Source organism: Brassica napus, chromosome C4, assembly GCF_020379485.1.
Source record: "Brassica napus cultivar Da-Ae chromosome C4, Da-Ae, whole genome shotgun sequence".
NCBI lineage: Eukaryota > Viridiplantae > Streptophyta > Magnoliopsida > Brassicales > Brassicaceae > Brassica > Brassica napus.
Window position 1 is genome coordinate 61,989,521 of NC_063447.1, and position 25,313 is coordinate 62,014,833.

At 35.9% G+C, this 25,313-nt stretch overlaps 6 protein-coding genes and 1 non-coding gene across 9 annotated transcripts; 5 read left to right on the forward strand and 2 right to left on the reverse strand.

Moving 5' to 3' along the window:
* LOC106371206 (3-phosphoshikimate 1-carboxyvinyltransferase, chloroplastic-like) lies at positions 1-3,146 on the forward strand. 2 transcript variants are annotated; one of them, XM_013811241.3, is made up of 8 exons: positions 1-464; positions 686-930; positions 1,008-1,161; positions 1,530-1,744; positions 1,820-1,937; positions 2,295-2,505; positions 2,583-2,644; positions 2,726-3,146. In XM_013811241.3, exons 1-8 carry the CDS (start codon positions 138-140, stop codon positions 2,942-2,944), a joined length of 1,551 nt encoding a protein of 516 aa, XP_013666695.2. In that variant the 5' UTR covers positions 1-137; the 3' UTR covers positions 2,945-3,146. The 2 variants fall into 2 exon arrangements, with proteins under 2 accessions (XP_013666695.2, XP_048611259.1); XM_048755302.1 differs by having other exon boundaries at positions 29-464; positions 2,583-3,146.
* A 1,150-nt stretch (positions 3,147-4,296) lies between these two features.
* Positions 4,297-5,157, forward strand: LOC106371205 (thioredoxin H2). The gene is made up of 3 exons (XM_022701598.2): positions 4,297-4,550; positions 4,648-4,770; positions 4,836-5,157. Exons 1-3 carry the CDS (start codon positions 4,299-4,301, stop codon positions 4,971-4,973), a joined length of 513 nt encoding a protein of 170 aa, XP_022557319.1. The 5' UTR covers positions 4,297-4,298; the 3' UTR covers positions 4,974-5,157.
* Positions 5,158-6,190: 1,033 nt separating this feature from the next.
* LOC106371204 (40S ribosomal protein S13-2) lies at positions 6,191-7,404 on the reverse strand. Its single transcript, XM_013811238.3, has 5 exons — positions 7,283-7,404; positions 7,134-7,206; positions 6,806-6,944; positions 6,522-6,708; positions 6,191-6,431 (listed from the first exon to the last, which is right to left on the reverse strand). The coding sequence occupies exons 1-5, from the start codon at positions 7,303-7,305 to the stop codon at positions 6,398-6,400; spliced, it is 456 nt and encodes a 151-aa protein (XP_013666692.1). The 5' UTR covers positions 7,306-7,404; the 3' UTR covers positions 6,191-6,397.
* A 5,989-nt stretch (positions 7,405-13,393) lies between these two features.
* On the forward strand, positions 13,394-16,521 carry LOC106371203 (protein NSP-INTERACTING KINASE 2-like). Its single transcript, XM_013811236.3, has 4 exons — positions 13,394-13,967; positions 14,477-14,737; positions 14,827-15,732; positions 15,813-16,521. Exons 1-4 carry the CDS (start codon positions 13,538-13,540, stop codon positions 16,298-16,300), a joined length of 2,085 nt encoding a protein of 694 aa, XP_013666690.2. The 5' UTR covers positions 13,394-13,537; the 3' UTR covers positions 16,301-16,521.
* A 3,884-nt stretch (positions 16,522-20,405) lies between these two features.
* BNAC04G56930D lies at positions 20,406-21,498 on the forward strand. Its single transcript, XM_013810250.3, has 2 exons — positions 20,406-20,705; positions 20,794-21,498. Exons 1-2 carry the CDS (start codon positions 20,646-20,648, stop codon positions 21,403-21,405), a joined length of 672 nt encoding a protein of 223 aa, XP_013665704.1. The 5' UTR covers positions 20,406-20,645; the 3' UTR covers positions 21,406-21,498.
* An 841-nt stretch (positions 21,499-22,339) lies between these two features.
* On the forward strand, positions 22,340-22,412 carry TRNAK-CUU. The gene has a single exon. It is a non-coding gene; the product is annotated as a tRNA-Lys (tRNA).
* A 58-nt stretch (positions 22,413-22,470) lies between these two features.
* Positions 22,471-24,866, reverse strand: LOC106370194 (protein BRI1-5 ENHANCED 1). 2 transcript variants are annotated; one of them, XM_048755303.1, is made up of 4 exons: positions 24,612-24,866; positions 23,453-24,001; positions 22,815-23,005; positions 22,471-22,728 (listed from the first exon to the last, which is right to left on the reverse strand). In XM_048755303.1, the coding sequence occupies exons 1-4, from the start codon at positions 24,847-24,849 to the stop codon at positions 22,660-22,662; spliced, it is 1,047 nt and encodes a 348-aa protein (XP_048611260.1). In that variant the 5' UTR covers positions 24,850-24,866; the 3' UTR covers positions 22,471-22,659. The 2 variants fall into 2 exon arrangements, with proteins under 2 accessions (XP_048611260.1, XP_013665701.2); XM_013810247.3 differs by having other exon boundaries at positions 22,810-23,005.
* Positions 24,867-25,313: the final 447 nt, after the last annotated feature.

Here is a 25,313-nt window from a genome sequence, read left to right on the forward strand (position 1 = left end):
CGTAGGAGTTGGGGTTGGTGAAGAATTTGATGGGTGCCTCTCCCCCCCCCACTCACCAAACTCATGTTCTTTGTAAAGCCGTCACTACAACAACAAAGGAGACGACAGTTCTATAGAAAAGCTTTCAAATTCAATCAATGGCGCAATCTAGCAGAATCTGCCATGGCGTGCAGAACCCATGTGTTATCATCTCCAATCTCTCCAAATCCAACCAAAACAAATCACCTTTCTCCGTCTCCTTGAAGACGCATCAGCCTCGAGCTTCTTCGTGGGGATTGAAGAAGAGTGGAACGATGCTAAACGGTTCTGTAATTCGCCCGGTTAAGGTAACAGCTTCTGTTTCCACGTCCGAGAAAGCTTCAGAGATTGTGCTTCAACCAATCAGAGAAATCTCGGGTCTCATTAAGCTACCCGGATCCAAATCTCTCTCCAATCGGATCCTCCTTCTTGCCGCTCTATCTGAGGTACATATACTTGCTTAGTGTTAGGCCTTTGCTGTGAGATTTTGGGAACTATAGACAATTTAGTAAGAATTTATATATAATTTTTTTAAAAAAAATCAGAAGCCTATATATATTTAAATTTTTCCAAAATTTTTGGAGGTTATAGGCTTATGTTACACCATTCTAGTCTGCATCTTTCGGTTTGAGACTGAAGAATTTTATTTTTTAAAAAATTATTATAGGGAACTACTGTAGTGGACAACTTGTTGAACAGTGATGACATCAACTACATGCTTGATGCGTTGAAGAAGCTGGGGCTTAACGTGGAACGTGACAGTGTAAACAACCGTGCGGTTGTTGAAGGATGCGGTGGAATATTCCCAGCTTCCTTAGATTCCAAGAGTGATATTGAGTTGTACCTTGGGAATGCAGGAACAGCCATGCGTCCACTCACCGCTGCAGTTACAGCTGCAGGTGGCAACGCGAGGTAAGGTTAACGAGTTTTTTGTTATTGTCAAGAAATTGATCTTGTGTTTGATGCTTTTAGTTTGGTTTGTTTTCTAGTTATGTACTTGATGGGGTGCCTAGAATGAGGGAAAGACCTATAGGAGATTTGGTTGTTGGTCTTAAGCAGCTTGGTGCTGATGTTGAGTGTACTCTTGGCACTAACTGTCCTCCTGTTCGTGTCAATGCTAATGGTGGCCTTCCCGGTGGAAAGGTGATCTTCACATTTACTCTATGAATTGTTTGCAGCAGTCTTTGTTCATCACAGCCTTTGCTTCACATTATTTCATCTTTTAGTTTGTTGTTATATTACTTGATGGATCTTTAAAAAGGAATTGGGTCTGGTGTGAAAGTGATTAGCAATCTTTCTCGATTCCTTGCAGGGCCGTGGGCATTACTAAGTGAAACATTAGCCTATTAACCCCCAAAATTTTTGAAAAAAATTTAGTATATGGCCCCAAAATAGTTTTTAAAAAATTAGAAAAACTTTTAATAAATCGTCTACAGTCCCAAAAATCTTAGAGCCGGCCCTGCTTGTATGGTTTCTCGATTGATATATTAGACTATGTTTTGAATTTTCAGGTGAAGCTTTCTGGATCGATCAGTAGTCAGTACTTGACTGCCCTCCTCATGGCAGCTCCTTTAGCTCTTGGAGACGTGGAGATTGAGATCATTGATAAACTGATATCTGTTCCATATGTTGAAATGACATTGAAGTTGATGGAGCGTTTTGGTGTTAGTGCCGAGCATAGTGATAGCTGGGATCGTTTCTTTGTCAAGGGCGGTCAGAAATACAAGTAATGAGTTCTTTTAAGTTGAGAGTTAGATTGAAGAATGAATGACTGATTAACCAAATGGCAAAACTGATTCAGGTCGCCTGGTAATGCTTATGTAGAAGGTGATGCTTCTAGTGCTAGCTACTTCTTGGCTGGTGCTGCCATTACTGGTGAAACTGTTACTGTCGAAGGTTGTGGAACAACTAGCCTCCAGGTAGTTTATCCACTCTGAATCATCAAATATTATACTCCCTCCGTTTTATGTTAAGTGTCATTAGCTTTTAAATTTTGTTTCATTAAAAGTGTCATTTTACATTTTCAATGCATATATTAAATAAATTTTCCAGTTTTTACTAATTCATTAATTAGCAAAATCAAACAAAAATTATATTAAATAATGTAAAATTCGTAATTTGTGTGCAAATACCTTAAACCTTATGAAACGGAAACCTTATGAAACAGAGGGAGTACTAATTTTATAATAAAATTTGATTAGTTCAAAGTTGTGTATAACATGTTTTGTAAGAATCTAAGCTCATTCTCTTTTTATTTTTTGTGATGAATCCCAAAGGGAGATGTGAAATTCGCAGAGGTTCTTGAGAAAATGGGATGTAAAGTGTCATGGACAGAGAACAGTGTGACTGTGACTGGACCATCAAGAGATGCTTTTGGAATGAGGCACTTGCGTGCTGTTGATGTCAACATGAACAAAATGCCTGATGTAGCCATGACTCTAGCCGTTGTTGCTCTCTTTGCCGATGGTCCAACCACCATCAGAGATGGTAAAGCAAAACCCTCTCTTTGAATCAGCGTGTTTTAAAAGATTCATGGTTGCTTAAACTCTATTTGGTCAATGTAGTGGCTAGCTGGAGAGTTAAGGAGACAGAGAGGATGATTGCCATTTGCACAGAGCTTAGAAAGGTAAGTTTCCTTTTCTCTCATGCTCTCTCATTCGAAGTTAATCGTTGCATAACTTTTTGCGGTTTTTTTTTTTGCGTTCAGCTTGGAGCTACAGTGGAAGAAGGTTCAGATTATTGTGTGATAACTCCACCAGCAAAGGTGAAACCGGCGGAGATTGATACGTATGATGATCATAGAATGGCGATGGCGTTCTCGCTTGCAGCTTGTGCTGATGTTCCAGTCACCATCAAGGATCCTGGCTGCACCAGGAAGACTTTCCCTGACTACTTCCAAGTCCTTGAAAGTATCACAAAGCATTAAAAGACCCTTTCCTCTGATCCAAATGTGAGAATCTGTTGCTTTCTCTTTGTTGCCACTGTAACATTTATTAGAAGAACAAAGTGTGTGTGTTAAGAGTGTGTTTGCTTGTAATGAACTGAGTGAGATGCAATCGTTGAATCAGTTTTGGGCCTTAATAAAGGGTTTAGGAAGCTGCAGCGAGATGATTGTTTTTGATCGATCATCTTTGAAAATGTGTTTGTTTGAGTAATTTTTCTAGGGTTGAGTTGATTACACTAAGAAACACTTTTTGATTTTCTATTACACCTATAGACACTTCTTACATGTGACACACTTTGTTGTTGGCAAGCAACAGATTGTGGACAATTTTGCCTTTAATGGAAAGGACACAGTTGTGGATGGGTGATTTGTGGACGATTCATGTGTGGTTAGGTGATTTGTGGACGGATGATGTGTAGATGAGTGATGAGTAATGTGTGAATATGTGATGTTAATGTGTTTATAGTAGATAAGTGGACAAACTCTCTGTTTTGATTCCATAAAACTATACAACAATACGTGGACATGGACTCATGTTACTAAAATTATACCGTAAAACGTGGACACGGACTCTGTATCTCCAATACAAACACTTGGCTTCTTCAGCTCAATTGATAAATTATCTGCAGTTAAACTTCAATCAAGATGAGAAAGAGATGATATTGTGAATATGAGCGGAGAGAGAAATCGAAGAAGCGTTTACCTTTTGTCGGAGAGTAATAGATCTTGCATGTCAGAGATTTCTGATCTAAGGAATTTGGGCTTTGTCATGATGTGGATGAATGTAATTTTGATTAAAATTGAATTTAGATCCCGAGATGATGAATGGAATCGAATGAATATTGTCCATGTCCACAACTAGTTTATAATTCTGTTAAGATGTTCATGTTCACAACTAATTTATAATTTATAATTTTGTTATCCACGCTTTCGTGTCTACGTCCACATTTTGTTTACACATTAATATATATAATATATATATGAACATGAATCTTAAAAGATAGAAAATTTTATATATAGTTTATTATGACAATTATTTTTGTTTAATATATTATAGAACTTGAGATAAAAGTAAATAAATACATAAAGTAGAATAAGAAAAATAATAAAATATAATAAGAAGAGGAGAGAGATTCTCTTTAGTTTATGGTCATAAGAGTCTTTTTGACAAAAGAAAGTGTGTCTCAAGTGATAAGTGTCTTGTAGTGTAATTTGAATGTGAGAAAGTGCCTCTAGATGTAAAAAAATCTTTTAAAATGAAACAGAAAAGAATATGTACCTTGAATCTGATATGAGTTGGTAGCATTAGTAGTGTGAAACTTTTAAAAACGGCAGGATGTGTGGGAACAAAATGGAAACGGCAGGATGTGTGCATCGTAGACCAGATAAGAGAGCGTGGGTCTCACTCAAGTGTAGTTATTATCCGCCTCATAGTACTTGCTCAGAGAGAGAGAGAATGGGAACTGTAATATCAAATCTGTTGGGGGCAGATGAAGGGAATGAATCCGAGCATAGTGGCGTCACTAAGTTGAGCTCATCAGCTCAGTGGCAGCTTCACTTCAACGGGATGAAAGATTCGAACCAGCTGGTACGCACGTATCGATCTGATCCGATTTGTTAGATTTTGAAACCGAGTGGGCCTATATAGAATTGAACTGATGATACTTGGGGTTTTTTGAGAAAAGCTGGTGATTGACTTCTTCGCAAGCTGGTGTGGGCCTTGTAAGTTCATCGAGCCCGCGTTCAGACACATGGCTGTCAAGTTCACTGATGTTAGCTTCGTCAAGGTGGATGTCGATGAGCTTCCCGTAAGTATCTTGTTTAATAACTGATGAAACTTTTTACTTAATTACTGGATGATCCATGTTTTCAGGAGGTGGCTAGAGAGTTCAACGTGAATGCGATGCCAACTTTTGTGCTGGTGAAAAATGGTAAAGAGGTTGACAGGATAGTTGGAACCAAACAAGCTGAACTTGAGAATAAAGTTACCAAACACAGGGGGGGACAGTGATCATCATCAAGTTAAGAAAACCCTCTTCAGTTATAATAATAAATAAGCCATTGTGTAAAACCTATATAAATAAATGGCTTTTTGTTGATTCCTATTTGTCCCTTCTGTGTGATTTGATTAAAAAATGGTTTGTTGAAAAAGTTTTAAACTCTGCTATATAATAATTAAGAGTGTGGTTGGTTAATTTTGGAACAACCCAGTAATTAAATTGGAGTAAATAGATGGAAAGCTGCTGGAGTAACAAATATAAAATAAAAATTAAACAGAATATGTTTTCCACTTCAAAAACAGCAAGGGAAAAAAGTGACATATATACCTCTTGCTAAATAGTGATGGGAGTAAATGAGATAAAAGTCACTTCACCTGATTGGTAGAATATAGGTTAAACTGAGAGGAAAAAAAATTATTACTACCAATATTGTCACCTGAAGAAGCTCCAGGTAAATGCAGTTCCTAGGACATATACTTCTCACTTATGCTCTGTATTGCATAGTTTCACATATTCATCTGATTGTTGTTACTTGTTATGGTAGCGTGTGTACATGGGACTTATAGGAAGAATTTGGAATCTATTTTAGCATTTGGCTTGAAGCGTATGAATAGGCTGCATGTTCACTTTTCTTGTGGCTTGCCAACAGATGGTGAAGTGATTAGTGGTAAGATTATGATCTTATTGTTGTTCTTGCACAACTGCATTAGCACGTTTATATGATTCTAATGTGATATGGTTTTGGCTAAAGGTATGAGGAGATGTTAATGTCTTGATCTTCCTAGACATCAAGAAAGCTCTTGAAGGTGTATAACTTGAGTACTACTACTAGAATTGCTAATTTGCTATGCTGGCTCAGACATTTCCCTTTTGATCCGTCTATAGATGGAATTGCTTTCTACATTTCAGACAATAAGGTGATTCTGACTGAAGGCATTGACGGTATAGTGCATGTGGGTTACTTCCAGAAGATTGAGCTTTGCCCTAGTAGGCAACAAATACCATTCTGATTTTTGCAACATTTTGGGTTGATGAAATCAATATTTGTTCAGAGTTAAAACTATTATAATTTATAATCATGATTTGATAATGTTTCTTTCAATTGCACATATATAAATTCAAATATTGATACTTAATACAATAAACATTGCAATATTTGGTAAGAGTTACACCTATTATAATTTTATAATCATGTCTTGATGATGTTTCATTTCAATTGCACATATGGTAACTTGAAATGATAGTAGATTAAACACGGCATAAGCAATTCTGACAATAGATTAAACGCATTGGTTCCTTGAAATCATCAAAACATCATTGTACCTTGACAAAACAAAAGTACTGCGAAACATAGAAACTAAGTTCAAGTTCAGAGATAAGACATAAAAAAAAAAACAGTAGTGGCTCTTGAAGCCTTTTAAGAGAAGACCGTGCTCTAAGCTACAAGAGTAGAAGCAGTAGTAGACTCGCTGCAAATAAAAAAAAAACATATATGTCAGGATCTAACATCAAAACAGGGCACATTTTCATTCAAATTGGCAGGTACAGAGTGAACTTACTACTTCCAGACTGGAGGAAGCTTCTTGGTCTTCTTGTAGTAACGAGCAAGACGGTGGATCCTGCTCTCCACAAGAATCAGCCTAAACTTGGAATCCTTGTCCTTCCTGTTCCTCTCCAAATGCTTGCGGATAGCAACTGCCTTCTTGATCAAATGGTACAGATCCTCAGGAATCTCAGGTGCAAGACCTTTTCACAAATAACAACAACAATACAATGAAACTCTTTTAAGTTTACATAAAAGGCAAATAAACAAGAGATGTAACAAAAGAGCTAAAACACAAACCGTGAGCTTTGAGAATACGCAAGATCTTGTTTCCGGTAACACTCTTCACCTGAGGGATACCGTGAGAGTCACGAAGAATCACACCAATCTGAGATGGTGTCAAACCCTTCTTCGCAAACTTGCAGATCGACTCATCAACCTGATTTTAATAATAACAAAACCCATTTAATGATCAGATCAAATTAAATACTTTTCAGACAATGGGACAACACCAAAAGTTCTTGTCTTAATACTAAGAGTAAGCTAAGTGAATCAACTAAGAAACCAAACGACAACAATCGAAGCTAATGTCTCAACAAAGAATCAAAAGTCTTAGGATTTTTCTTACATCGAGGGCCGTGGTCTTGAGCCATGTCGGAGGTGAACGCTTGTACGGCAACGCAGATGCAGAGATACCCTTTCTGCATAATACAAAATGAGATTAAGAGAAAAAAAAAAGTAAGGCTTGACAAATAGATAAAGAAGAAGCTGACGAACCCTCTCGAATGCATACGCCCCATCTTGAAAAATTAGGGTTTCCTTTCACTGTCTCGATGAGATGAGTTCCTGCTGCGTTGCGAGTCAAGAGAAGAAGATATATAAAACCCTAGTTTCAGCGTTTTGTTTTTGGGCTTTAGGCCTTGTTTGTTAGAAAAGGCCCATTAATAAACTAAAGGCCTTTTATCGCTCTATTTTTCTTTTAACTAAAGGCCCATCACACTAATAGATTCACTAAGGTGGTTTTAAGATAGAAGAACCCAAAGCCCAGCCAATATTTTGATGCAATGAGAGCGTGATCTTTTGTCTGAAAAGTGTGATCATGCATATTCTTAAAGTTGGATTTGGTCTTTTAAGTTGCAATTATCAATGCTTTTCACTGCATTATTTGTCTTTGATTGTATCATAATGTCAGGAATTGATAAAAATAAAGAGCATATTGAGAAATTAAAGGTTTAGATAAACGCAAGAATATGTAAGAGTGAGAATCGTGAAAGCAAAAGAGAAAACTTGTATTGCCGATGAGATTATTGTTAGTTAACTAAAGTGCACATTTGTCTTAGTCACGTGAATTCCTGTAGTTGGTTTAATGATATAGATAATATTATTAACTAAATAGTGTCTGCTTGTGAAAACTTTATACTTTAATCTTGTCTTCGACTTGCTTGGTTTGTTGTGGTCTCCAATAAAACTTGGTTTCTGTGATGCAAACATATCATTATATTATAATATTTCATTTTACCTATTCCTAATCAATATAAATATTAAAACATTATTTTCTTATGTTTTTTTTTGGGTCAAAAAACATTATTTTCTTATGTATAATTTGATATAACTTGTTGATTATAAACAATGCTTTCAGATTTAACTATCGAATATATGTGACTAAATCTATAATAAACTCTCGCAAAGTATATGCATGTATATACTTCGTTTCCAACAAAAATACTAAACCATGCTTAGACTGTTTTCGATTATTTTACAAAACTTTTGTTATATTTTAAAAGTATACTACTATATGGTATTGGGTAGAACGATTTTGATCTATCATTACGAATCAAACTGAGGGACGATCTGACGAACTGCACATAGACGGCATACCATGGTCAACTATATTAAATACTACCAAAGCTGAAAAATTTAAATCATTTACACGATAATCAAATATCAAATCAACTATGTGAACAAAAATAAATATCTTCCACGACTGAGAATTTCAATCTTGATTTTTAATTGTTTGATATAACTACTGTTTGAATGTTACTATCTTAATTAATACAAAACCTTATGTAAGAAATAAACTTTCTTTCTTCTTCACATATAAAATACATACAAAATGTAATCATTAGCTTACATACTGTTTGTGCTCGATCATGGACACCACTTTGATTTGTTTCCCGTGTTAGGTGAAACCGAATAAATAATCAAATCTTACCTTTTTATATTTGAATTTTCTGAAATTTGAAATGTGAAATTTTTAGGTTACGTATGGAACTTTTGTAAGTGCATGGAGATATTTATGATTAGGAGTATGATGTATCTGACCAAGAGAGAGTTCTTGTTTGCTGTGGTTACATATATTGCTTAACGAGTTAACGCATATGTGAAATGGCGACTTGAAATACGTGACAAAGTCAGTTACAAAAAAAAAAAAAAAAAAAAAAAATACGTGACAAAGCTACAAACAAACAAAAAAAAAAAACTATAAAGCAGTGCATTTAAAAATGTCGACATGCATTTTATAACATCTGGTAATTAATTGGCACGCGTATGTTAGCATTGGACCAATTTTAGATATAATAAAATCAAAGGAAAACATCGAAACACATGAGTTTCAGTTTTCAACGTCTGAGTTAACGAAACGAAGAAACGTATATTTATAATTTCTTTTAATTATTATTCCACTACATTTGGATACGATATGTAACAAAACAAAATATATAGATCTGCTAAAAAACAAAACAAGGATGATAATCAGTTGAATCCGGTGCCTACCAAGTAAACATCCTCTTCTTTTTTTTTCCATCTAAATATTATTTTAATAAACGAGCCAAGCCCAAACACCAAAAAACAAACACCATGACCCAACGAAACAGACCAAACGGACCAAAACAAAGACAAATTACACACGGCCTCAGGCCCAAAATAACAAAGTCGGACGAACCGACAAGAAAACACGGCAACAAAACGCGTGTTGCTTTTAAAGAAACGAGAAGACACGTGTCAGCCAGAAACAGCTAGGCGAGACACGCGTCACTCAAACAAACACCGGCACGGAGCACAACCCGAAGACGGAAAACAACCGCAAACTTCGCCGGAACACGCCGGGAACAGAACGCCAACGCCAAAGACCTTAACAGAATCACTGCAACCACCTCCAACTACTGTATTGGAAGGTTAATGGAAACAATTTCTTCAATCGAACGTTATGGAGAGCTCAATCGAAAACTGAAATCGAGGGCTCATCCAATCTCAGGTCCTCACACACCATGAACTCGTCACACCTCGGTCACACCAACCCAAACAATAGATACTATAACCGGCGAGCACCACCGCAGACGAACGAACCGACTCAAGATAGAGCACACAGACGCCGTCAGAGCTTCATCACCATAGAAACGAAAGCCGGATAGTTCCGCCAGAAGAAGCGCGAAACCACCAGAAGCAAGAGCCGGCTACACGCCGTCGAGAGGACCACCATGTACCGGAATCAGATTTTTCCACCGTCGAGGGGACCCCCACAACTCTTAATCTCTCGGAATCTCAGAGAGAGAAGAGAGAAAAAAAGTCTACCATCCCCTCTTTTCTTTAAGTAAACATCCTCTTATTATTAAAGGAGAAGCGAAATAAAAGAATAACCTTATAAAAGTAAATTATATACATGTGTATCATTTTACATACGTGTTCTTATGAGAATCATTCTCAGATTCTTTTGACTTTGACCCTTTCTTAACTAGACTATTTACTAAAGATGCCATTGGACTACATATAGAGTAATTTGATGATACTTATTTTGTATAGTTTTACCACATTTATTGTTGGATCTTCCACACCTGATTATAAACATGCAATAATTATGAACACATAGCTTTCTTACCATTCCTTAGCAATCATCATCATCAGCCTACATAAAACCATAATGAAAATTGTTAATTACATACAACAATGATGATTATATATTAAGATCATCATACATCGAGCAAGCATTCTATAACATCATACCAAATTCAAAATATATGAGATACTCAGCTTAGAACAATTATGGGCTGTTTTTATTTTTACATTTGAAGCCAAGTACTATCAAATAATTTTGTATATTATATGTTCTATATTCTTGCAAAGTTTCTCTATTATTGCAAACCAAAGTTTTCTACGATCCTTAGGACAAGATTTCATACAAATTCTTTAATTAATGTGTCATGTATAACATGCTTTGCTATAACATTGCAATATAATCTGTCCATATGCATATGAGTTACTTAGGAGTAAATTATGTGCTTGATCTATGGGAATTGTTTAAAGTGGCGATGGAAAAAGGCTGCATTCAATGTTCACGGAAGTCATAAGATTTATAGGCTTTAATCTATCAATTAAGAGTAAATTATGTTCTTGATCTATGAAAATTGTTCGGCCATAAAAGGATACACCTATTGTATTCAAAATTTTAATATTCCTAATATAAAATACGGTATAAGCTTTGTTCCCATAAAAGTTTATACTGGTTATGTACTCCCTTGATGTAAGCATGCGGGTTCGGTTTATTCGGGTAGTTCGGATCGGTTAATTCTGAGTTTGATTAGTTTGATTCGGTCAAAATGTCACCAAAGTGAACTTAGAAAAGTTTGATTCACTTTTTGGTTAGTTCGGTTTCAAAAAAAATTACCAAAGTTTTTTATTTTGCGGTTTCTTCGGTTAAATTTTTTGTTTAATTAAAAAAATCATTTTTGTTATTTCAGAGAGTTTTGTTATTCCGATTCAGATTTTGGTTAGTTTAGTTCGGCTATTTCGGTTAGTTAAATGATTTTGACTGCATTGTGGTTAGTTCGGTTTAGAATTTTGGTTAAGATTGATACGTTTTGAAATTAAAAGAGTAATTTCGATGGGCTTTCTAATATTCGTAGACAACAAACAAAAGTCGATTTATAATCTTTTCATTTAAAACATGGATTATAAAAGGTTGGGATGTGGTATTTAAAAAAAACAATTCGTATTACTTTTATATAGAATTATAAATTGACCAGAATTTTTTGTACATATTAATCCATGCTATTTAGTTTTAGTATTTCACGTTTTATATTATAAATTTTTAAAATATATTTAAAGAAAATTGTGTTTTTTTAATGTAATATTAATCTCGGTCCACGCAAGGCGCGGATCTCTACCTAGTATACAACTATAATGATTATTATAAGTTTTTGTTGTAACAATCGTATGAACTATGAAACATCGCCTCCATACAAAATGGGACAGGCGGGGTCTGCTAACGTGTGAGGCCTTTCTCTTAGAGACGAAGACGATTCAAATACTGTATAAGGAGTGACTTTGATGATAATACATTACCATATTAATCTTTGGTATATAGAAAAATATTACTGGTTTTCATAGCAAATAAAAAGAAAGGAATTACTGTTATATGTACTATCAAATTTTACCGCTAGGGTCATATATTGTGTAATAGTAGTATTAAATATGTGACAGATTTATTATACCTTATATTCATGTTTATATTATTATTAATAGTCATGTCGAATATAAAACCACTAGTTAACGATTTTAAAATATGTTTCGTTTAGTGGATGTACGCTAGCTAACTGGTCACAGATCACTTGTTTTTACTTGAGGTTTATGTATGAATTTAGAAACTTGACTGCACTAGCCAAGAGTTATAATGGACACATTACTTTCGATAATTCTCGGCTGCACTCATACTACAATGAATTCATTCCCTCTGTCGACATATGAGCGCGCGCACACACACACAAATATTTTATGTGTATAATATACCATCCACCAGTACCCACGAAGTAATAAATTACAAAAGGTGAAATATCAGAATTCAGAAGGAGCCATCTAGCCTTTTGCTTTATTATCTTGCTTTATGTCTTTCTTGTTTCTGTGAACTCACATGTTATACTTTAGAGTAGAGCGAGGTGCTGGTCCATTTACCTTTTTATGTAATCAAATCAAGAAAATAGCAAAACACTAACTCAAGAGAAGTTCACATGTTTTAGAAAAATTACCTATTGTTTGATTAATTGTGTAAAATAAAATGTTCACATGTTGCTTCTATTGACTTGCCACCATCATCTTTCTTTGTCCCATTATGTACTCTTCACCCCATGCCTCTTGGATGCCTTTCTATCTTTCTATATCACATAATAATCTATATAAAATATAAACTACTCTTGTTTTATTTATGTTACAATTATTTGCACCAAATACAGTAATTTATTGAAATAATGTCAAGAAATGCCATTTATTTTTGTATCTTATTCCCATGTGAACATATGAGATAGTCATCAGGTATTACTCGCGCTGATCTGAAAATCAAGTACAACTCTAATTTAGTTTTCTATTTTCTTAATTAGTAGTATAAATATTCTCACAATGAAATCTCAACCAAAATGTAAAATTTGCATTGAGTATTAATAAGTTTTTTTTTTTTTTGCATAGTAGAATGAATCATTTCTGAATTCGCTTATTGAAACAGATTTATGTTAATTAGTAAACCCTAACTTTAATGGATGTATGAAAAGTTAAAACAATGATATGCAAAGTACGATTTTGTAGCTGGTGCACTGAAAAAGAAAAAACTTCTCTTACCACTAAATCTAGAGAGAGTGCTATCATTTTCAATTTTGAAAAAAGCTAGCCTAACTATTACTGTTTTTTCTCTGAAAAAGTCTTTAAAAGGAATCTTTACCGTATAAAGTACAAAAATAAAATGTTGACAAGAAAAAAAATAGAAGAATACTTATTTTAATATCTTTAGTCATTTCAGAGCAATGCAAAAATAAAAAACTTCGATTGATATCACAGGTAGTCAAATATATAACTTTGTGTTTTATAATTTCATTACATATATTTATTTTCTTTTACGATTGAATCATCTTGTGGTCCAAAACCTTTTCTTCAAATTAACAAACACAAACTATTCAAAACCTGAAGACGAATTTAATTTTGCTTCAAAAACCAAAGATATTCATTTTCTTCTTCACCACTCTCCATCTCTCTCTCTCTTCTCCACAACCAAACATGGCTTCTCCACTCTCACTCTCCCTCATCCTCTCCATCTTCCTCTTCCTTTCTCCTTCACTATCTTCCTCATCAGAGCTCGAAATTCTCCTCGACATCAAATCCTCTCTTGACCCTCAAAACCGCTTCCTCACGTCATGGACTCCCGACGCCGACCCTTGCTCCCCCGGCTCCTTCGACGGTGTTGCTTGCGACGGAAACCGCCGTGTAGCTAACATCTCTCTCCAAGGAATGGGTCTCACCGGAACTATCCCTCCTTCTATCGGTCTTCTCACTAGCTTAACCGGTTTATACCTTCATTTCAACTCCTTGACCGGTCAGATTCCTAAAGACATCTCAAACTTGCCTCTCCTCACCGATTTATACCTCAACGTCAACAATCTCTCCGGCGAAATACCTCCTCAGATCGGAAACTTAGACAATCTTCAAGGTCAGTCTTGTTTATGCATGCCTTATTAGTTAATCTCACTCATACATGCTTCATTTATTGCAGCAAAAAGTATCTCAAGTGAGTCAGGTTTGGTTTTATTTCATTAGCTTAGAAAAGTTTCAGTTCTTGTCTTCTTGAATTTGGTGTATGTTTTAAAAGAGTTCTTGGTTTTTCTTTTAAATAAAAACTCTTCTAAAACCTCATAAATTTTGGTTTTCAAAAACTCATAATTTCATAATTATGAAAACATCGAAAACCAAAACCAAAATATAAAAACCAATTTTACCAACGAGAAAACACCGAAAAAAATCAATTGAATTTTTAAAAAAATTCAAGAACTCTTCTAAAACCTCATAATTTTTAGTCAAAACTCATATAATTTCATAAAAACACTGAAAACTAAAACCAAAATACAAAAATAAATTTCATCAAACATAAATAAAATCAAACATTAATGCAAACTCAATTAAAAGTTGTAATTTCACAATTTTTATTGCTTTTTTTTGCAGTGCTTCAGCTATGTTACAACAAGTTAAGTGGGAGTATACCGACACAATTAGGTTCTCTCAAGAAGATAACTGTCTTGGCTTTACAGTACAACCAACTCTCCGGCGCTGTGCCTGCGAGTTTAGGCGATGTTCGTACGCTGACTAGGCTAGATTTGAGCTTCAACGATCTCTTTGGTCCTGTTCCGGTAAAACTCGCTGCTGCTCCTTCGCTTCAAGTTCTAGACATTCGCAACAACTCCTTCTCCGGCTTCGTTCCCTCTGGTATACAATTCTTCAAACCGGTTTAACTGAACCGGAACCAGCCTTTTTGGTTTAGTATTTAAATTTTCTTTTTTTTTGGGGTTTTGAAGCTTTGAAGAGGCTTAACAGTGGGTTCCAGTACTCAAACAACCACGGTTTATGCGGAGATGGGTTCACAGATTTAAAAGCTTGCACCGGTTCCAACGTACCGAACCTAAACCGTCCCGACCCAACAAACCCAAAGAGTTTCATAACAACCAACGATGTGAAACCAGAGTCTGCAGTAGTACAACGAAGCAACTGCAGTAACAACAACAATGGCGCGTGCTCATCAAAAGCCTCAAAGTCCTCATCTCTAGGCATCGTCATGGGACTAATAGGATCAATACTCGCAGTTGCAATCTTCGGTGGCTCAACGTTCACATGGTACAGAAGAAGGAAACAGAGGATAGGAAGCAGTCTCGATGCTATAGACGGTAGGGTAAGCACCGAGTACAACTTCAAAGAAGCTTCAAGAAGAAAAAGCTCTTCACCGTTGATCAGCTTAGAGTACGCAAACGGTTGGGATCCCTTAGGGAGAGGACAGAACAGTGGTAACAACAGTGCGTTGTCTCAAGAAGTCTTTGAGAGCTTTATGTTCAATCTCGAGGAGATTGAGAGAGCGACTCAGAGCTTCTCTGAGGTTAATCTGTTGGGGAAGAGTAACGTCTCTTCGGTTTATAAAGGTGTACTTAGAGATGGCTCTGTTGCAGCCATCAAATGTATAGCGAAATCGAGCTGTAAATCCGATGAATCTGAGTTTCTCAAAGGGTTGAAGATGTTGACATTGCTGAAGCATGAGAACTTAGTGAGGCTGAGAGGCTTTTGCTGCTCTAAAGGGAGAGGAGAGTGCTTCCTTATCTACGAGTTTGTCCCTAATGGTAATCTTTTGCAGTATCTTGATGTGAAGGAAGAGAGTGGAGGAGAGGTTCTTGAATGGACTACTCGAGTCTCAATCATAAATGGAATCGCTAGAGGTTAGTTTTTGATTCATTCTCTCATTAACTAAACTATGTTCTTGTACTTAAAGTCTTATGTCTTTTTTTTTTCCTTTCAGGTATTGTTTACTTGCATGGAGAAAATGGGAAGAAACCTGCAATAGTTCACCAGAATCTATCAGCAGAGAAGATTCTCATTGACCATTGGTACAATCCCTCTCTTGCTGATTCCGCTCTTCACAAGCTTTTCACGGATGATATCGTCTTCTCGAAGCTCAAAGCGAGTGCTGCAATGGGATACTTAGCTCCTGAGTACATAACTACAGGAAGGTTCACTGACAAGAGCGACGTCTACGCCTTTGGTATGATTCTGTTGCAGATACTTAGTGGTAAAAGCAGAATCAGCCATTTGATGATCTTACAAGCCGTAGAGTCTGGAAGATTGAACGAAGACTTCATAGATCTGAATCTTCGAAAGAGGTTTCCCGAGGCAGAGGCGGAGCAGCTGGCTAGACTTGGTCTTCTCTGCACTCATGAATCCTCAAACCAGAGACCATCCATGGAAGATGTTATGCAAGAACTGAATAAACTCGCCGCGAGTTATTAGTTTCCAGTTAACAAAATTTTTTGCTTACTCCCACCAAAAGCTTTCAGACGATCACCACTTCTTGATCGATCGTAGCTCTGTTTAGGTTCCCCCCATGATGTAACATCTTTTCTCCTTGTAACTGTAGCTGATGTACTTAGGCTGTAAAACAAGAGCTTTTAAGACATTTGAATGGTCTTGTGGGAAGCTTTTAAGACAACTATGTTGAACATTGTTTTGTATTCTTCTTCCTTAGATTCTATTAATCCGCATTTAGTGAACCCATCAATCATGGAGTCATAAGAAACAGAGTCTCACTGCGGCATTCTATCGAACACCTGGCGAGCAAACCTAAAACAACTACATTTCATAGCAAGTTCCGGTCTTTCTCAGAAACCCATGAATCTTCATCTCTCCCTTCACAAACCCTAACCTATAACAAGCTTTCAGAACAATGGACATCGAGAATTTGTCCACCATTCTCGAGCATCAAACAGAACAAGAGCAGAGCTCATGTCTCGGGTTCGACTCAATGAGAGTGAGATTTTCATAACTGCGTTTCATATAAACGGATCCTCCACCTCTCCGAGAGAGACGGAACGTGCATGATACTCGTAGAAGACACAACGCGCGAATTCGTGATCGTTTAACGGCTGTATAGTTCGTTGGACAGACCTTAAAACGACGTCGTGTAGTATTGCTTATATGCTTACAGGCCACCAGGCTCTTAAATTGTGGCCCAATGGTAAATTATTTCATTTAAGGTGGCCCAACTAGCTTACAATATCAACGACCTTTCAATGGTTTTTTTTTGTGCTTAATATGTATGTTCTAAGATGAGTAAATTATTTTTAAATAAATAATTTTATATGATATTTTGATATACAAATCATTTAGACTTCCATCAATTACTTAAAATATGTACATTATTCAAATGATTCAACTTCTGCATCATAGTATTAGTTAGTACACTCTTCTGACTTTCAGATCTTAACACACATACATGATACAAGTGATGGACTTTCAGATCAAAGGAGCCTAAGATATCTTATGTCTACTCTTCTGACTTGAAGAGAGCCTTTGAGACTGCTCAGATCATTGCTGCTAAATGCGGCACCCTTGAGGTATTATAACCTCACTTCCTTTTGGATAAATCTCTTCCTAAAATTTCCACCTTTATGCTCTTTTTGTTTTGGTTGGTTTAGTATATTATTCCAAGTTGGATCCTTAGAGCATGATTATTGGGGGGTTCGAGGTTCTTAGCGGAATATAAGAACCCGTCTCTTAACTTTTAACTAAAAAAGTTAAGAACTGGCTCTTAAAACTCTTATTTAAGAACCGGTTCTTAGCGTTTTTAGTTAAAAGTTAAGAGACGGGTTATTATATTCCGTTAAGAACCCCACCCCAAGAACCTCCTAATAATCATGGTTAGGACTTCAAATAGAGGTTTCAAATGTGTGTAAATTGTTACGTAGATACTTACTGATCCTGATTTGCGGGAGAGACATTTAGGGGATATGCAAGGTCTTGTGTATCAAGAAGCTTCCAAACTTCGTCCAGAAGCTTACAAAGCCTTCTCATCTAACTGCACAGACGTTGATATTCCAGTAAGCTATAGTTATAAACAAGAAGCTTACTTACCATATGGATGAACCGTGCTATTTTTTTTTGGTCATTTAGGGTGGAGGAGAAAGTCTCGACAAGCTTTACGACAGATGTACATCTGCATTGCAGAGAATCGGCAACAAACATCAAGGTTTCTATATTTTTTAACCGTACATATTAGTACTCAACACATGTTCTAGGTGAGGTTATAGGTTTATGTTTATGGTTTATTTGTGAGTGTTGTGACTGGTGCTTAGTTTTGTGTTCTTGGTTTTACAGATGTTACTTTGGGCAGCATGTTGATTGGAGCAGATCCTTCTCATGTTGATGATAGGTGTATCAGAGTGACGGTTCATCATTGTTTCTTTGATGGAACTAGGCAGAGGCAGCCTCGTCTCAGGTTTGGTAAAGTTCATTTGTACAACAATTATACAAGAAACTGGGGGATATATATTGTAAAGTCATGAGAGTTTTAGTAAAGGCTTGTATATTTAAGTTTGTATGAACCGAAGTCATATTGACAAAAGTCTCTTTGTAGAATCATACTCCATAATATGTTTCTTCTCTCTTATTCCAATCCACAATAATTTTTTTTTTTAAGAACTCCTGACTTAAGAGCATCATTATCCACGGTTTTTTAATGCGGAGTTTTTATGAGAATATGAAAAAAATTTTCTTAATTTTTAACTAAAAAGTTAAGAAACTGTTTTTTAATAGTGAATAATGATGTTCTAAAAAACTAGCATTGAAAAACTAAAATTAAGTGTTTTTTAGAATAAATTCTTAATTTAATTTTAATACTTAAATATTAACTAAGAACTCACTTAGGGGTTACCCCAATAAACATGATTTTAGTGTGTTCAACTTCTTTTTTGAACTCCTTTTTTTTTAAATTTGACGGAGAGACCAGGGGACACCAAAAAACGAAAGATAATTACACTATTCGAGTTGAAAGTATATTACAGAAATTAGATAGAAAATTTAGGTCGATTACAATCTATCCGCCAAACAGATCACTGCACAATAATATATGTATAGAAAATAGAAAAGTGCTAGTGATGATAAGATATTGATAAGCAAGTTGTGATAAGCATTGACTTCTTGGTAAGTCATAGTCAGGATGGAGTGGTACGACATATCGTACATTTATCCCCTTTATCAAATTGGTTTATTTATAAACTAATATAATATTTTAATGCAAAGTTGCAATTTAACAATCGTGTCTTTAGTATAAAACGAAAGCGCGAATTTGTCGTTTACGCAATAGTAAATCTAATTTAAATCATGTCAACTTCAGAATTTAAATAGCTTAAGAGTACTTAGCTAGATGTGGTTGTTCCTACTATATCAGGAGCCATGCTAAAGGCACGTCTCGACCAAAATAGTATATGATTAGCTTAATATTCGATTTAAGTTATCACGGTTATGCAAAGTAAGTTCATAACTACCGATAGTATTTGATTCCTTGGTTCAGTTTGGTTGTTTGAAACTTTAATGTTTGTGTATCTAAAGATGGTTCATGTAAAACATTGGTGAGCACTTTTGCCTCTTGTTTAGTGTAATGGAAATTCAAAAGAAAATATTCATAGTTACTTGCACGTTTGGGGACTACACAACACACTCACAAGTTCACTTATTCGATAGATCTTACTGGCTTAAAGTGATTTACAACTTACAAGGTTGAAAGAATCAAGTATATGTGTTAAGATTAAAATATTGGCTTAGTTAGTTTGACCATATAATAACTAAGAGAATAATTTCAAGATTAAGAAAGAAAGTCTATGTTTATCAGCGAAATTCAAATATTGGTTTGTTAAATCAAGCCAGGAATTGGTTCATATTTGTTGTACCTAAGTACAATAATCTTTTGTTGTTCACATTTTTTTAATTAGTCGATGGAGCTACCATTTATACATTTAATAATTAATATTACATGCTTTGTAATTAATAGATATCTTTTCATTAAAAATAAATAAATAATAGATATCTTTGTCGCATATTGTTTAGCGTACATGGATGGTACGTGCATAATCAACCAAACTAGCCGGCGATGAAATTGAGTTTATATATTTTAATGTTATCTTATATCAATAACCTTAGGTTGGCACAATGAAAGCGAGTGTCACAGAAAAAACAAAATCGAATCGTCATTGTGTTGAAATAACAAAGGCTTAAATCTTCAACAAAGGCTTAAATCCAAGATTAAAAATGAGCAAAAGAGAAAAAAAATCAAAGATTGAGGCTGACCATCTAATGTAATAATTTAAGTTGTCTCACCAAGTCCACAATGTCAGCGATCAAATCCTTTGATCTAAACGTATATTTTTCACAGTCGGCCATTAGGATGAAAAGCGAAACATGGACCAAAATGAAAATAATTAACTAGTACTATATAAAATTTTATTTAAATATAATTCTTATAATTTATAGTATTATTTGTTTTTTTTCTAAAATAACTACAAAACAAACTCTACTTAGTTAATCAAATAAGCATATATGTGGATATACGATATGACTTAATTTAGATAACTCATTTTAGATACAGTATGAAATTGTTGACAAGAAAAAAGATATAGAATGAAATTATATATTTTTGACAAGCATAGGGAATAGGGAGTAGTAATAAATGGTAGCAATGAGACCAATTGACACATTGTTAATTAGTGTAGGAAAATGTCAACGCTTCGTCTGTCCATTTATATAATAACCTAACCACTTTCTTCATCACACAAACTCACAAAATCTCCATTGAACTTTCACCATGAAGCTTGTCTGGTCGCCTGAAACCGCCTCTGAAGCCTACATCAACACCGTTAGATTTGTATGTGATTTAACTTATAATCATATGTGATATGTTACATGTGCTTATATTTATTTATCCTGATCAGTTTTAATTTGCATGCATATAGTGTAAGAGCTACAAAGAATCAGGAGTGGCGGAGTTTTTATCAGCTACGGCCGCCGGATGGAACGCTAGGCTAATCGTTGAGACATGGTCACGTGACGATCCACTCGCGACTAGCGTAGGGCTCGCGGTTGCTGCTAGTCACACTTGCGGTAGACACGTGTGTATAGTACCAGATGAGCAGTCGAGACTGGAGTACGTGTCGGCCATGAGAGGAATCGTTACGACGGAAGCTACGGAGGTTGTGGTGGTCGGAGAATCTGTTGAGAACACGATGGAGGAGTTTCCAGGCGTGGACTTCTTGGTGGTAGACTCGAAGCGGCGAGAGTTCGTCAAAACGCTGAGGTTTGCGAAATTGAGTAACAAGGGTGCGGTTTTGGTGTGTAAAAACGCTGCGCAGAGAGCGATATCTGGGTTTAAATGGCACGATGTGTTGAAAACAGGAACACGTGTGGTGAGATCAGTGTTTTTACCTGTTGGGAGTGGGTTGGACATGGTACACGTGGGAGCTGCTGGTGGAAACCAGCGTGGTGACTCGAGGAAGCATCCTAGCCGTTGGATTAGACATGTGGATCATCTGTCGGGAGAGGAGCATTTGTTCAGACGCTTAAATTGAGATATCCTCTTTTACCCCTTTGCGAGTCCTATGATGTATATACGTTACATGACAAAAAAAAATAATCTCCCATAATCAAAAACTCTTATCATCTTTTTTTTTTCTGAATATTTCTTTTCATTTCATAATTCCCTCTCGAAAGGGTATCTTTTACAACAGACAAACGCATTAGTAATATACTTCATGCATCATAAACAACGTTATTTTATCACATACAGATGTATACTAAGCACAATCTTTGCCACCATATATGAATGTAACCTTAGTCCTCAGAGGAAAGATTCTTCTCAACGTGAGAATGGCTATACATAATCATTAGAGAACTGATAAAGTTTGCTTTTCCTCAACTCCTTATTGAGTTCAGTAACCAATTACAAGAAAAGCTTTGAAGTATTTAGCAAAAAAGGCTTTGAAGTTTGATAATGATTACACTCTCATGAAAAAGATTAGAATCATACTTTGATGTTGTAACTGAATATATGTTATGAGTCTAGATGTTGTAGTATTAGATGTGCATAATCAAACCCATAATGCTTAATTATAGCAAATGCCCGGTTTAAAACTGCAGAGGTGAAGATGAAATATCGTTAGGTAAACTGAACCTAGAAAAATTGATCAAACATGATAAATTTTGGGTAATGGAACCGTACCAAAATCAAGAAAAGCAGTAGCAAGAGTGCCTTGGGTTCCATGAACACTATGAATTGTAGCATGAGAAGTAATTAAAGTCACAAGAGTTGTTTCCGAAAACGTGTAAAGCTTCATTTGAAACGTTGCTAACACACGAGTTCAACTTTAACATGAACTAAGCAGAATGGATTGCATTGTAAAACATACACAACCAGCTTCCTCATTCTCCTTCAACAAATGCTTCACGGACTACTAAACAGCAAGATTAAATCTAGTAAAATCTTCTCGGCTTACTAATCAACAAGCCCGTCTAGCTCAGTTGGTAGAGCGCAAGGCTCTTAACCTTGTGGTCGTGGGTTCGAGCCCCACGGTGGGCGACATCTTTTGTTTATAATTTTTGCTTTTCATATATCTCCAATTAATTATTCAAAAAAATATATGAAGTAGAAACATTTTTTTCTTTCGTCAACAGGCAGAACACCTTACAAAACGGAATAAAAGAAATGATATTTTCAATTCATATACAAATTTAAAATCAAAAACCCATAAGAGTTTTAAAGAAAGCCTCTCGCTTGGCAGCTCTTTATAGCTCCGGTGAATATATCATCAGCTCCATGCTTAAACTCAAACCCTGCAGTCCTCAGCTTCTTCGACGACAGACTCATCCTCTTCTCTACTCTGTAACTCTTCAAACTGTACGTACCCACACAAAAATTATAACTATAAATCAAATGCTTAGACCAATAAAACAAGTAGAAATAATAATATACTTACTCAACTGAAGGTAGCTGAAACTGAGGAAACCTCGTAGACAAAAACTCAAAGACCTCGTCGATCTTCATCTCCACGGACGAACATATATATCTCCCTTTCGCTATTGGCTTTTCCAATAGAAATATCATCGCCCTTGCTACATCGTCAATATGCACCATGTTGTAAGTATCGAACAAGTACTTCTCCTTGAAATTTCCTTCAATACAAAAAAAAAATATGAAATTATTATCGTGAATAGTTACTCAAGATGCCAATTATATATGAACGTCCACATGTTTACGAGTAATTTAACTAGGATTTGCATGTTGTAGTTTTTAGAAAATAACTAACCAAAGATTCCAGACATAATGTGAGACTTATCCTTATAACTCATGTTATAAGTATTTGTATGCCAAAAAAAAGTATTTGTATGTGAAGATCTAAACCTTGATTTATTAGCAATAAAACTTTATCTTAACATTGATTTTATTAGAGAAAAAAAAGATGTGAACCTTGATATGATGAAGCTTTTTACCATTTTGATGACTATAACTTGGTTAATATTTTACGAAATTTAAGATTCTAGTTTTTTTCTTATAAAACATTATACCTAGTATGCATGTGTAACCAAAGTTATAAGATATCTTAAATAAGAATTGAGTACCAAAGATCATGGCGAGAGAGATAAAGACGGATGAAGGCAACGACTGAGATATAAAAGGTCCGACAACGAGAGGGATCACAAGCGTCACAACCTCCAATCCATTCTTCACGCCGAACTCAAGCGCCGCCGTCTCCGCCGCCATTTTCGACACAACGTAAGAGCTACTCACTCTCTTCTCCTTCTGATTCCTAAACACTTCCACGTCGCTCCAAACGCTCTCATCTACTACTCCACCGTTTCCTCCAGCACCGGTTCCAACGCCGTAGAAAACGGTCACGGCGCTTGACGTGTAGAAAAAACGCTTCACGGTTTTAGCATCCAGACATGACTTCAGTATCCCCATAAGACCTTGCACGGTGCGTTTCGTTACGGTCTCTTCGGTCTCGTTGCTGGTCGGGTCCATGGGATGTGCCACGTGGAAGACGGCTTTGCATCCTTCGATAGCCGGTTTAAAACTATCCGGTTCGTTGAGATCCGCGGTGAATATTTTAAGCCTCTCCGAAGCAAATGGGAGTTCGGTTAGGTAGCTTATATCTTTCTTACTCCCTTCTGTATTAAGCGTAGAGACAAAGTTAGTATTAGTTATCATATCACTATTTATAGTATTATTTTGTTATTAACTTTTGAGCATGTAATAGTGGTTGACTTTATATATAGAAGATGCATGGAACGTGACATAGCTAAGGAGCTTCAAGATAGCTATGTTAGGTAGCTTATATGAGAATTTATATCTTTCGTACTCCCTTCTGTATTAAGCGTAGACACAAAATTATTAGCTATCACAATTTATATTATTTGGTTGTTAATTTTTGAGAATACAATAGATGGTTGACTTTATTTATAGAAGATGCATGGAACATGACATAGCTATGGAGATTCACGATCCTACAAACTGACAGATCATTCCAGCCAAGTACAATAAATGTTTCACACCCATAATTTTATTATTGTCGAGCCAAAAATCAACTTTAAATGTTATAGTATCTATTATAAACTAGTATCTCTCTTTTTGTACTTTATGCTAAAACGGACCAATCAATTAACCCTAAAATAAACAGCAATCTTACTTGCATTTGGCAAATCTATAATTGATAGTAATTCAGAGTATTTAAAAGAGAAACAAGTGGAGCTAATGGAAAATAATGAAATAGATTCGAACCTGGGTTGGTTCGAACGGTGGCTCGAACTGAGTAGCCACGTTGAAGGAGACGCATGATGAGCCATGAAGCAATGAAACCAGTCCCTCCCGTTACACAAACTAACCCCGTTCCGTCCAAGAAAGATGACGGCGTTTCATCTCCCAGCTTTCTCTCTCCGTCTCCGTTCTTGTTGTCATCTTCTTCTCTCCCCATGTTCTCTCTCTCTCTCTCTCTTGTGGTGTGTGGGAACATGAACATCTAAAGGGTTCTTAAATAACGGAACCTACGTCATTTACTATCTCACACCTATCCGCGTGACATGTTCCCCGTTTTGCCCTCTTCTCTCTTTATTACAAATTTGCTTTATTATATTTATATACAATCTATATACATCCGTCATATCAATGCTACATTTTACAGATCCTCTATACTATTCTTTATAATAATTCACATTCTCATGTCCGTTTATTACAGACATTGTTATTGGATTCCGTTATGTTTCATTCTCTCATCCCTCTATGCACAACCGAGTTTATTTTTTTACTGCTATATATTAGGCCTGGAACTTTTATCCGAGATCCGGATTCGATCCGTGATCCGATCCGGATCCGATCCGAAAATCCGGATATCCAGAGAGGCCGAATCCGGATCCGGATAGTAAAATGTTGGATCCGTCAAAGCCGAATCCGGATCCGGATATCTTGATTTTTTAGTCCGGATAT